This window comes from Dipodomys ordii, unplaced genomic scaffold (assembly GCF_000151885.1).
Source record: "Dipodomys ordii isolate 6190 unplaced genomic scaffold, Dord_2.0 Scaffold205, whole genome shotgun sequence".
Taxonomy (NCBI): domain Eukaryota; kingdom Metazoa; phylum Chordata; class Mammalia; order Rodentia; family Heteromyidae; genus Dipodomys; species Dipodomys ordii.
Window position 1 is genome coordinate 324039 of NW_012267421.1, and position 13628 is coordinate 337666.

At 46.6% G+C, this 13628-nt stretch overlaps 1 protein-coding gene across 1 annotated transcript in view; it reads right to left on the minus strand.

The window, feature by feature from the left end:
* Window positions 1-765: 765 nt before the first annotated feature.
* Nod1 (nucleotide-binding oligomerization domain containing 1) overlaps window positions 766-13628 on the minus strand; it is a 48531-nt gene continuing 35668 nt past the window's right edge. Inside the window, exons 8-12 of the mRNA XM_013035172.1 lie at window positions 10174-10257; window positions 9265-9348; window positions 6881-6964; window positions 2638-2721; window positions 766-1207 (exon numbers count right to left, since the gene is read on the minus strand). Coding sequence (XP_012890626.1) covers window positions 1135-1207; window positions 2638-2721; window positions 6881-6964; window positions 9265-9348; window positions 10174-10257 — 409 coding nt within the window. The 3' untranslated portion in view covers window positions 766-1134. The remainder of the gene's footprint in view (window positions 1208-2637; window positions 2722-6880; window positions 6965-9264; window positions 9349-10173; window positions 10258-13628) is intronic.

Genomic DNA, 13628 nt, shown 5'->3' on the forward strand with positions numbered 1-13628 from the left:
CAGAGCCCTCATGATCCAATCACTTCCCAAGAGCCCCTGTGCAGCAAGTTAAAAGTGGGGTTCAAGCTCAAAGACAAGTTCCTTCAAAAAATCCCATTAGAAATAGTATTAGCTAGGCACTGTAGCTCACATCTGTAATCTTTGCTACTCAGGAGGCTGAGATCTGAGGATCATGGTCAAAAGCCAACCCAGGCAATAAGGTCCATGAGCCTCATTTCCCATTAACCACTAAAAAGCCAGAGGCAGAGTTGTAGCCCAAGTGGTAGAGCACTAACCTTGAATGAAAAAACACAGGGACAGTGCCCAGACCCTGAGGTCAAGCCTCAGGACCAACAAAAGAAAAAAGTAAGCATTTGCAGTATTTTATTAACAAATGAATTGCAAAGAAACAAGCATTATGGTACTATCACCACCCACACCATTGGACACACCCCCCAAACTATGAAAGTGGATGTCTGATGTGTTGTAAGGGCTAAGTTCTCAGCAGCCCCTGAGCCTCTGCTTTGTTCAGCTTCCCCATGTCTGGGGGAAGTAGAGACCTCTCTTCTCAGAAGCAGGGAGAGGATTTCCCTTTGATGCCAGGGCCCTCAAGCAAGCCAGGCCTTGTTCCTGCAGGGCAGAGAGTGGATTGACCTTTCTCTTAGATGCCTGTGATGATCTTACACCAACCTCAGCTGTCACAGAAACATCAGCCATCAGTGGGGAGGAACTGACATTGTTCTCCAGCACCTGGCCTCTAACAAAATAGCCTGGCTCTGCAGACAGGTTGGCCAAGTGCTATGTGCCTGAGGCTGCTTTTGTTCTCCAAAGTTGTCTTCAGTCTCTGTTCTCTGTAGTCTTCTTCAGCCTCTTCTATTCTCCATAGTTCTCCTTCTTCAGCCTCTTTGTTCTCTGTGGTCTTCCTTCTTCAGCATCTGGGGAAATAATCACAGACACACACTGTGCACCTTTCACAGTATAATAAGACACAGTACTGTTGGCTGTGCAGTGACTACAACAGCCCATGAAACTTGGGCAGGCATCAGTTCAAGCCACCAGAGGAGTTCCTGACGGCCTCTTTGCTCCACTCCGCCTCGCAGACTGCACAAGGTGCCTTTGGCTGACACAGGGCTGAGACCCAGCCCGAAACATCCTTCAGAAGCAGATGAGCCGCTTTTCATCTCCAAACACTTTGGCTTCTTCTGGCTTTATCAAATTTCCATTTAGACTGGAAGGAAAAACACATTGTTTACACAAAGCATTAGGGGCTGGCAGATGTCCCTTCCTGGTGGTGGCCTCAGTGCTTGCTCAGCTCATGAGTACTCTGAGACTACTTCAGGGGCTGGCACTGGTCCTCAGCCACCATCTCTTTAACCAACAGCCTCTGCCAGGCAAGCTTTAATGACATTTCCTCAGATCTTTTCTTTCCTCTGGACTTCCCAGGCATCTGGCTGTCCTGCCTCTTCCCTGAAGCACCGCCTTCCCTCAGCTTGGCATTGTACACTGGGAGGCTCCCTCAGCTTCCTGTCTATCCCCCTCAGGGCATGGACCTCTGACCTCTCATCTCTGATACTTGCAGGTCAGAGGGGCGAGTTTCCTTTGGGACATTTTCCCTAGGACATCTCCCACACTCTGGTCTCCCTTTTTATCTGGCTGTCAGGTGGTGTCCAGAGTCCACCCATATGCCTTTCTTCCATCCTCAGAGTCCTTTTAACACAAAAGTTCTGTTCTATCTGGCAAGTCCTGGAAAGCCCCAGAGCCCCTTTCGGGCCCCCCATGCAGGCTCTGTGGCTCTGTTTTCCTACCCCTTCCTCAGGGAGGCCTTCCCTGAGCGATCTGTGTCAGAGCCCTTCCTCACCTTCTTATATGGAGCTCTTATGGTTACAACTAAGTCATCTTGCAAATGTCTGCATCCCCTTACTATGCAGCTCCCTGTCTAGCTGGTGAACCCCAGGGTCTGTGCCATCATAGGACCTGGCATTCAGGCACCGAGTTGCTTGAAAGAATGAGGACACAACACCTGGAGGACTTACATATGACTGCAACAGATACCACTTAGAAGACAGGGTACCAAGGACTCAGGGTTTAAGCTCTTTGGGGGAAATGAGGTTGGAATAAACTTCAGAATGAAATTAACTACTCAGTCTGTGTTTGCAAAAGCCAAGCACAGGTCTCCAGGCACAGTTAACTGCAGCCTGGACAAAGGTCACTCACTAGACAGAGAAAAACTAATAACCAAAGCGAAAAACTGCCACAAAACCTCAAAACAGATGGAGGTTTGGCTCAAGTAGTAGAATGTAATTTCCTGAGTTTAAAACTCCAGAAACTACACATATACCCCAGTCTGAGGGAGACTTCTGCACCCCAGAATGCCCAGAGCAGAGACAGGCCCATCCCCACAGGCCTGCATAGGCCCTCTTGCTCATAGCCAGGCAACTCACTCACAGCAGGAACATGTCACATGCTGGTGTTCCCATGCTACCCACCAGGATGCTGACAGGCTAGGTGAATTCTATTCTGCTCTCATACCTGACCTTGGGCAAGGTTTACTGGTCTAGTCTGAGCCTTGTTTCCTCTATCTATCATGAGCAGCACTGTGGGGTGCCTGGCACCATGCAAAGTCCACTGTCTGTGGTTCTGACAGGCAGGTGGCCTTACCAAAGCTCCGTGAGACTACTATTCTCCTGCAGGGCCTCTGCCAGCAGCGCAGTCCCCTTGGCTGTGATCTGATTCTGGATGAGCCTGAAAGAAGAGCAGACCTATGTCCAAGATGGAACACTGAGTCCCCTCTGCCTCTTCCACAGGGGAAGGTGGTGCCTGGTGGGGCAAGAGAGGGGGTGGGAATCGGGGATCAATGCTCATGACCCTGCCAGGATAAGGGTATCTCTCAAGTACACGAGAATAACAGCCCTTAAAATGTTTCAAATCTTTATAGTGAGCAGAATATACCAAGATTCCTATGCTGGCTGTAATCCAGGAACACGTGTGTGTGTGAATATACCAAGATTCCTATGCTGGTTGTAATCCAGGAAACGTGTGTGTGTGTGTGTGTGTGTGTGTGTTGCTGGTTGTAATCCAGGAAACGTGTGTGTGTGTGTGTGTGTGTGTGTGTGTGTGTGTCAGTTTTTCTTGCAGAGGTGCCCTTAAGGACTGAAGGTGCAGACTGAATCACAAATTCCAGAACATGTCACTGTAATCTAGGAACGTGTGTGTGTGTGTGTGTGTGTGTGTGTCTGTCTGTCTGTCTGTCTGTCTGTCTGTCTGTCTGTCTGTCTTTTTCTTGCAGAGGTGTCCTTAAGGACAGAAGGTGCAGACTGAATCACAAATTCCAGAACATGTTACCAGGGCACAGGCTCTGCTGCCTCCTGTTCTTTGTGGTACCAAAAAGCTTCTAAGATTGCATCACATCCCCCAACTTCTACATCCAAGACTTGAAAATGATTCTGCTGCAGCTGTTTAGGATGCAGTAGGAAGGCAGAGCATGGGGCTCTTAAGAATGCAGGTGCCACTGTGTGACCCCAATCCAATGGGGCCAGGTTTCTGATGTGGCTGGGAAGGACTGCTGGGAGCTGACCTGAGCACAACAGCCCTAACCCAAATTGAGAGCAGGTGCAGGCCAGGTCCACCAGGTGTCTGTAAAGGAGTGAGTGCTCCTCACTCCCAGCTGTCTACTGGACAGGCTACCACCAAACCTGGCTCTTGGAAGTTATACTGACCTAGGAGAAGCCCTGCCAGGAAGGTGTATGATGCAACTGTGACTGATAGGGATACAGAACCAGGGTGAGAGGCTTTGCCTCAAAGAGGCAGCATAAAGCCCCGCATGGTGGTGCACAGCTTTAATCCCAGAACTGGAGAGGCTGAAGCAAGAGTTTGAGGTGAGTTTGAGGCCAGCCAGACTACAAAGCAAGACCTTGTCTCAAAAACAAACAACTCTCTACCAAAGAAACCCCAAAGACAGGCACCTGTGCTTATGCCCATAATCTTAGCTACTCAAGAGGCCAACACTGAGGATCATAGTTTAAAGCCTGCCTGGGAAGACAAATCTCAGAGACTTTCATTCCAATTAGAGCAAAATAACCAGAACTGACATGTGACTTAAATGGTAGAGCACCAGCCTTGAGGGAAAAAGCCAAGCAAAAACATAGAGCCCAGGACCCAATGGAGGGAGCTCTTTTGTTGTTGCTATTGTTGTTTTTAGTTAGTGTCCACTTGTACTATGAGGGGCTTATCTGTGCTGTTATTTCCATACCTGCACACATATGCACACAGGGCACTCTAGCAAATCTACCTCCCTGCCATCCTACCATTGCTGCCCACATACAGGACCACAGGTAGCTGGACTGCTGTGGGACCCATGTCCCACCTCACCCCCTGTCCTCAGTGGCAGAGATGATAGCCTTCCAATGAGCATGGCCACAGAAGTGGATATGGAGTACTGCATCCAGTTAGACTTTCCTGTTTTCTAGTTACCATATTCACAGTAGCTGCCACTGCCAGCCCCATACCTCAATGGTGGTAGGGCAGGCTGCCTGCGAAGTCAGGCAGTGCCAGGCACCTCTGCCCCCGCCATGACTTCATCCAGTGGGCATGCACCAAGTAGCCAGAACTTCTCCAGCCCCTCAGGCTCTGCCAAGAGCGGCTGGCCTAGTGCCTGGGGAAGGGCAGAGAAGATATCCACAGACTGAACAGAAAAGGAAGAAAGAGAAAAGCAGCACAATCTGGCTTTTTCTGCAGAAACTGACAAGGTCATTTAAAACTCACGTGGAAATGAAAGAGATCCAAAAAGGCCAAAACAATCATGAGAAAGAAAAAATCTGGACTCACACTTCCTGGATTCAAAACTGATGTCAAAGCAATAATAAGACAAATCAGGTAGGTGTGATGGCACACACCTGCAATCCCAGCAGCTGGGAGGTACAGGTAGGAAAATCATGAGTTCAAGGCCAGCCTAGGCTACAAAGAAAGACCCTGTCAGAAAAACAAAGTGTACCCTTATAATAAGATACATAGATGAACAACTAGAATACATTCTGGACATACATTTTTGTGTCAAGCTCACCCAACAGAGTCTTTTCAAGTTGCACATCCATGTGCTAAGCAATGGGCCACACTCTCACTCTGAATGACACACAAAATCGGCTCCAAGTACTTAACCACAAACTTAGGTGTGAATCTTTGTGATCCTGGATTAAACATGATAATCTTAGGGAAGGTCCACAAGCACAAGCAAGTGAAGAAAAATCAGACTTCAAAGCCCAAAGCTAAAGTAGGTAAATCAGATTTCACAGGCCAAAGCTGCTATACTTCAGAGGTGAATATCAAGAAAGAGGAAATGCCATAGTAAGAAAGAAAATATATGTAAACCTAATAAAAGTCTAGTAGTCCAAAGAATGCCAACAATGAAGCAATGGAAAGACAACACAATTGCAAGATGGGCAAAGGGTGTGGAAACATTTCTTCAAAGATGAGAAGGCAGTAACAGATGCCTGGAAAGATGCACCGTGGAAATGCAAATCAAAACCACAATGTGGTGTCACTGAGAACCCACAGGTGTGGCTAAAATTAAACACAGACAATCATACCATGGATGAAAGGAGGCAGATAAATGAGAATCCTTATTAACTGCTGATGGGAATATAAAACAGTAAAATCATTTCAGAAAGCAGTTTGGTGGTTCCTCAAAATGTTAAACAAACACTGAATTGCCATTGCACCTAGAAGTCTATTTTAAGTATAGAGAGAGACAAGTGAAATGAAAACATATTCTCACAAAATATGTGCATGGACTGTCACAGCTGCATTATTCCTAACAGTTAAAAAGTAGAAACAACCCCAATATCTTACATGTCACATATCCTTTCAATGGAGGATCATTCCCCAGCAGAAAAGCAGTGGTACACATATAGATCGAGCATAGAAACTTAGTAGCAGAATGTAGAAACAAGCTCAGGAAATGTCAATTCCACTTACATGAAATGCCCAACATAGAGTCTGAGGAAGGTCAGTCATTGGCATGGCAAGGGGAAGGCAGGGGGAAACTGCCGAGGCAGGAAAGTCTGTGAGACTCTTTTTTTCTTTTTTCTTTTTTTTTAAATTGTGAAAATACTGTATAGAGGGGTTACAATTACATGGGCAAGATAATGAGTACATTTCTGTTTTTTTTTTGTCCGTTGTGGGGCTTGAACTCTGGACCTGGGCGCTGTCCCTCAGCTCTTCAGCTCAAGGCGAGCGCTCTACCACTTGAGCTACAGCGCCACTTCCGGTTTTCTGGTGGTTTATTGGAGATAGGAGTCTCACGGTCTTTCCTGCCCAGGCTGGCTTTGAACCGCGATCCTCAGATCTCAGCCTCCTAAGTAGCTAGGATTACAGGTGTGAGCCACCAGCGCCCGGCTAATGAGTACATTTCTTATCAAGCATTGTAGCCTCCTCTTTTGTTTCCCCTTCCCATACCTTCCCATCCTCCCCCCCCCCACTAACATTTTTTATTTTGTTTTCATTTTGTGAGTCATGGGGCTTGAACTCAGAGCTTGGGCACTATCCCTGAACTTTTTCACTTAAGCCTAGTGCTCTACCACTTGAGCCACACCCCTACTTCCCGTTTTCTGGTGGTTCACTGGAGATAAGAGTCTCACGGACTTTCCTGCCCAGGCTGGCCTGGAACCACGATCCTCAGATCTCAGCCTCCTGAGTGGCTGGGATTCCAGGTGTGAGCCACCAGCCACCCACCTGTGAGACTCTTATCTCCAATAAACCCTCAGAAAACCAGAAGTGGCACTGTGGCTCAAGTGGTAGAGCGCTAGCCTTGAGCTGAAGAGCTGAGGGACAATGCCCAGGCCCAGAGGTCAAGTCCCATGACCAAAACAAGAACAACAACAACTAGAAGTTATACAGCCTACGTTACCACAAATGCTTCAAATTCTGGTTGACTTTCAACATTTCTGCAAAGCTCTCCGCCACTTCATCATTCAGTTCATTTTTGGTCAGCCTAGAGAAGAGAGAAAGTGTTGAGTTTGGAGTACTGGGCAGGCAGACTGCAAATTTGTTCACACAAGTGGCACTCCAGGCCAGGCTTTTCCAGCCCCGCAGCCCCCAGGTGCTGAAAGCCAGGCTTAGCCCAGCTTCACCACCGTGTAGCAGACATGTGTTTCAGTGCAAGTGCAAATCCTGCCTTCCTGTATGCAGAGGACAGCAACTGGGTATGGTAAGGCTAGAAAAATCTATTCTTGAGGGCTAGGGACTGCATCTCTAGTCTCCAGCCCTCAGGTACCTCAATGCCACTGAGAGCATGCTATGCAATCAGACTGGAGACTTGGGAGGGCACAAACTGAGTTCAGCACTGCACGGAGGCCAGCTGCCAAGGACCTAATTCACAAGTGAGAGCTCAGGAAGCATCTCCAGTATCTAAAACCAGTAGTGCTCTGGAAAGGCAAAGAAGCCCTGCACATCCAAAGCATTGGGCTCTTTTCTTCTAGTGGATGAGAAAATGAGAATACCAGAATAGTTTGGCCCCCGTGACTCATGCCTGTAAGCCTAATTACTTAGGAGGATACAATCTGGAGATGAGCCAATTCAGGTAGAAAAGTCCTTGAGAGACTCGTGTGTGTGTGTGTGTGTCTGTGTGTGTGTGTCTGTGTGTGTGTGTCTGTGTGTCTGTGTGTGCATGCATGCATGCCCACCAGTTCTGGGGCTTAAACTCAGAGCCTGGGCACTGAGCTCCCCACTTTAAAATAACTCCCCATTTTAAAATAAACAGCAAAATGCTAGACTGGAGATGTAAGTCAAATGGTACAGTGCCAACTAACCAAGGACACCAGAATAGAAAGAACATCATTTAAAAGCATTCCCTGAAGGGTACTTTGATCTTGCCTTATACAAATTTTAAGACAAAATCAGATTTAGACATGTACTGACTCACGCAAGATGCATAACAGGACAAGTGGCCACACATTCATTCCCGCATACTCAGCAAGTAGGGGCTCTGTGATTACAAGTTTGATGTCAGCCTGAGCAATTTGGCAAGGCCCTGTCTCAACAGATTTTTGATGGCTGGGTATCTGTGGTTCATGCCCATACTCCTAGCCACTCAGGAAGCTGAGATCCAGAGGATTGAGTTTCTATAGTCTACCAAGCAGAAGAAAGTCCATTAGACTCCATATCCAAAATAACCATCAAAAAGCAGTGCTCGAGATATGGCTCAAGTGGTAGAGACAGCTGAACAGACATTGGTCTTAAGTTCAAGTCCCAATACTGCCAAAATAAGGGGATCCTGGGAACATAGAGCTTAGGGGAGGAGTGCTTGTGTAGCATCTGCAAGACCCTGGGTTCAAAAGTACTAGGAAAAAAGCTTCAAAGAAGATTTCTAGGGAAGGGGAAACAAAGGAGGCTGCAATGCTTGATAAGAAATGTACTCATTATCTTGCCCATGTAATTGTAACCCCTCTGTACAGTATTTTCACAATAAAAAAAAAGATTTCTACCTTGCAGTTCACACTGTGTACTGTCACAGTATAAAATCTGAATAATAATTTACCTGTCAGTAAAAAGACATGACCTTGAACATCCACTTGTGGGCTCTGTGTAGCCCTGAGGTGGTGAGGCAGAGTCAGGAGGCAGCAGGGGGCAGTGTCTGGGAGGCTGAGCCAGGCTTACTGGATTTGTAGCACTTGTCAGCAGTATAGGGTCAGGAGAGGTTTAATTTCTCTGGGTCTGAGCTTAGTCATAATTAGATATAAATGGTGGCAGCACAGCCCTCATGAGTGGTTGTGAGACTGAGTGAGCACACGCAGAAGATATAGAATGGTAACCACATGCAGTGCTCACTAGTCTGGGTACCAGGCATTATCACTGCTCATGTAGCAGAACAGTTCTCAACCTAGGCATTTCACACTCACCCCTTGGCAGAGTCTGGAGATGGTTTTGATGGTCATAGTTGGGGGATGGAGGCTCCTGGTATTTAACAGTAAAGGCCAAAGATGCCATGGACACCCACAAATGTACCACACATTCCCAACCAAAAAATTCAAACCAAATGCCAAGTGTGGAGAATGAGAGACCATGCCATAAGAACACTTCAAATACAGGCAGTCTTTGTTCCGTGTGTGTGTGCTGGTCCTGGGGCTTGAACTCAGGGCCTGAGCGCTGTCCCTGAACATTTTTCACTCAAGGCTAGCACTCTATCACTTGAGCCAGACCTCTCAGAGCATCTTTTTGACTATGATGCTCACTGTGCATAGCCTAGGGTTTTATGAGCCAAACCCAACCCTGGAAAATAACTGTGATCATTACCAAAATATCTCCAGAGAAGTGTTCTGCTTCAAGGCCTGTGCCAGGCTCTTCCCTCCTTCTGTGGAGATGCCGTTGAACGCAAGACTAGGAAGGAAAACACCTGAGATGGATTACTAGAAACACCTCCACATCTGTCCTTTGTGTTACCCCCAATCAGCTGGAAAGTCTCCATCTGGATGTGGTATTGGCCTGGCCAACCTCTGCAGGAAGCAGAAGCACTCTGCACGGTCAGCAGAGAGCAGGTACGAAACTGCTCCAGGAGAGGCCAGGCAGAAATGGATGCAGAACATTCAGGCTGGGGACCAAGGACATCTGGGAGATGTGCCTCATCTGATGGTTTCATCAGGGACCCACTGACAAGACATGGAGAAGGTTCCCCATCGAAAGACACAAAAAAAATACCTTCTGCCAGTGCCCTCCCCTACCTCAGACTACCTTTCACCTCAGGAGACCCAAAGTTCTGGGATTAGGTGGAGCCTAAGGAGGGTTGGAAAGCAGCAGCTGTGTTCAGAGAAGGGTCCCTTGTCCCCACCATTCATTCTGAGGAAGGGGCAGCAATCTGATGGCCAGCATCCTTTCAGTTTTATCCCTCCTCCCCACAAGAAGCCTGCAATGACCCAGGGGCTGAAAGTGTCCCTTCTTGATCTGGGTGTGGTGACACTGTGTGTGTGGGGGGGAGGGGTCTGGGTGTGGTCACACTGTAATGTGAGAGGTATGGGTATGTAGGAGGGTAGAACTGAGCTGAACATGAAAGAATTGCACCTTCCTGAATGCCTCTTAGACATCAAGAAAAACCTTTTAAGAAGAGATAGAAATCACAGAAGCAAATCCCCCCATTAGGGATGCCAGGGCCCCTAGAGCCATTCCTCTCCAATACAGGCAGACCTTTGGCTCCCAAAGCAGTGTTACCTCAGGTTGTTCAGGCTGGGGTGGTCCCTCAGAGCCTCTGCGAAAGCTACAGCTCCTTCATCCCCGATTTGATTGCCCCACATCCTGAGGACAGAAGCAAGGCAGTGACAATCAGGCCCTTCAGAACAGCCAAAGGCCCAGGCTTGATGCATGTGCCAAAAGGTGGCCACAGGAAACCCTTACGGGACTGCTGTAAAAAAAAAAAAAAAAAAGAGCAGCAGAAACCCTACTCATAGATGTGGATCAGCAAGTTGCATGCATGCTCTCTCTCTCTCTCTCTCTCCCTCCAGGAGGGCTGTCAGTAAAAAGCCTCAGCTCACAACTGTCCTGGAAGAAACTACCCACATGTCCTCTGCAGAGGACAAGGGCCACACTGACCTAAAAGGAAGGCTAAGTGCAGAACTGCACCCCACCCTGTTCTGCTTTGCATTAGGGCTGGGGCCACTCCTCCCGACATGGAACAGATTTGAGGCAGCAGCCTTGCTCCTGGTGCATGGAAAAGCTGTTGCTACAGCCCCAGAAAACACTGTCACTAACCATGGAGTAGCTGAGAATATTGGGCTCACACAGCCTGCATGGCAAGATGTTCACCACCTCCCACCCATAGTACACATACTTGAACCTTAGTGTTCTCTGTAAAATGGGAATAAAAGGCCATTCCCTCATAGAGCACCCACGATGATTCTGAGTCCATGCGTGAAACACACATAGAACACCCATGACAACTGTATTCATAAGTGAAACTCACACAGAGCAGCCATGATGACTGAGTTCAAACATGAGACCATGTAGAGCAACCATGACAATTCTTAGTTCATATGTGAAAACACAGAACAATCATGACAATTGAGTTCATACAGGAGACACATACAGAGCAGCCATGACAAGTCTGAGTTTATACATGAGACCATATAGACCAGCCATGATGATTCTGAGTTCATACATTAGACACACATAGAGCAGCCATGATGATTGAGTTCACATATAAGACCACATAGAGCAGCCATGATGATTGAGTTCACACATAAGACCACATAGAACATCCATGACAATTCTTGAGTTCATACATGAGACATACATAGGGCAGCCATGACCATTCTGAGTTCATAGGTGAGAGACACTTACAGGCCACTGGCCTGTAATAAGTGTCAACTATTACTAAAAGGACAAGGGGGCTCTGTCATAAAGAGAAGCGCCATCGCTCAACCCACACACAACAGAACTGGGCAGCCCAGGGCAGGCACTCACACCCTGCCTCCAGGTAAAGCCAGTGAGACTCAAGACTCTGCTTTCAGTACTTCACTTTAAAGATGTGTGCACTCTACATTGATTGGCACAAGCCTAAACAGTGTCAAGCTCTCATGGCATAAGGTTAGGTGAAAAGCAGAAGACAAACCCTGCATGTGTAGGGCAACCTCTGCAAGTTAAAGAAAAAGCAAACAGAAGCAAGAGAATACGAGCCAGAGCCAGTTTGCATGACCACACATGTTAACCATCTGAGATCATTTTTATTGTATCTCTTAGTTTCAATGTAAAATTATCTACACTCTTTTATAATCCAATGAAGATTATGATCTAAAACTTTTATGAGGGGCTGGGAAGGTGGCTCAGTGATGGAGTACTTGCCTTGCATGCATAAGGCCCTGGGTTCGATTCCTCAGCACCACATAAGCAGAAAAAAAAAGTTGGAAGTGGTGCTGTGGCTCAAGTGGTAGACCACTCACCTTGAGCTGAAGAGTGACAGACAGTGCTTAGGGGCCCAGAGTTCAGGCCCCACAACAGTCCCCCCCAAAAAAAAATCCAAAAACAACAACAACAAAAAAAAACACCTTTATGATATAAAGCCTTTTTACCCTCTCATCCTGTTACTATTGGTTACTATTAACAAAACACAAAAATAACAGGTGCTGGCAAGGACAAAGTGAAATTGAAACCCTTGGGCAATGAAAATGTTGCATCCACTATGGAAAATAGTACAGTGGTTCCTCAAGAGATTAAGAATAGAATTAATACATGGCCAGGCAATCCCAATTCTGTCCAGATACCTAAAAGAAGTGAAAGCAGGGTCTCGAAGAGATATGTGCACACATTGACATTATTCTCAATAACCAAAACACAGCAAGCCAAATGTCCACCAACAGATGAATGAAAAAACCAGACTGAGGTGAATATACACAATAGAGTATTGTGTTGATGTGTTAGGATATGAATAAATGTTGAGGATATTATGCAAAGTAAAATAAGCTGTTACTATATGGTCTACTCACATGAGGCTCTTATAGGAGCTAGGGCTGGGGGTGGAGGCAGGATGAGGAGTGTGTTCAAAGGCTACAAAGTTTAAATTTTGTAATATGAAAGGAGTTTCTGGGCAAATAGTGGTCATGGTTGCATAATGCTCTAAATGCACTTATATCCTGAACTGCACGATTAAAAATGGTTAAGATGATGAATTTTATGTGTATTTCACCCCAATAAAAACCAATCAGAAAAACAATTCCTCCAGAGGACATAACATTTTCTTTCTTTTTTCTTTTTTTTTTTTTGCCAGTCCTGGGGCTTGATCCTAGGGCCTGGGCACTGTCACTGAGCTTCTTTTGCTCAAAGCTAGCACTCTAGCACTTGAAACATAGCGACACTTACAGCTTTTTCTGTTTATGTGGTGCTGAGGAATCAAACCCAGGGCTTCATGCATGCTAGGCAAGCACTTTACCACTAAGGCACATTCCCAGCCCATACCATTTTCTTTTTTTTTTTTTTTTTGAACTCAAACACACTTTTTATTGCTGAAAATGCTAGCCAAGAATGCCCAGAGGAGAAAAATTACATAGGGGAAGAGATTCCATGCATGTAGGCGGAATCCAATTTTTCTAATAAGACATTGATTTGAAAGGTTTCAAGCTGAGTATTGAAACTTTTAACAACATCATTTCTGAAGCAGAGACAAAGCCTTCTGTCCTGTTCCCGCCACCCCCTCCCAAACACCCGGAGCTGCGCCTTGTGTTGCTGGAGACCCGTCCCCTCTTGACACCGGTATGATTATGAGATTGGCGAGGGTCAGGCTGCCCATCAGTAGGTGAAGTGTTCAGCAGCTGAGGATTTGAGTTTCATCTCACCTCAGATATTATGTCAGTTCCATGTCATTTTCATCCCCGAGAATGATTTGAGAGCGCTCCTTGTCCTCTGTTATTGCGGTCACTTGACCTCAGATGTAACTTCTGTCGAATACCATCATTTTAACAAAGTCAAGGAGTTGCACATCCCTAGCCAGCTCTGACCTTTCCAGCCTGCCGCTCCCCAATTGGCTCTGATGGCAGATTTTTACTGCCCCCTCCGTTCCCAACAAATGAATGTTAAGGCCTCAATGAATTGGTTCACATTGGAAGTTATAGTTTTACATTGCCATGAACATTTTTAAAAATGGAATCTCCTCCCCTCTTTGTAGTTGGTCTGCAGTA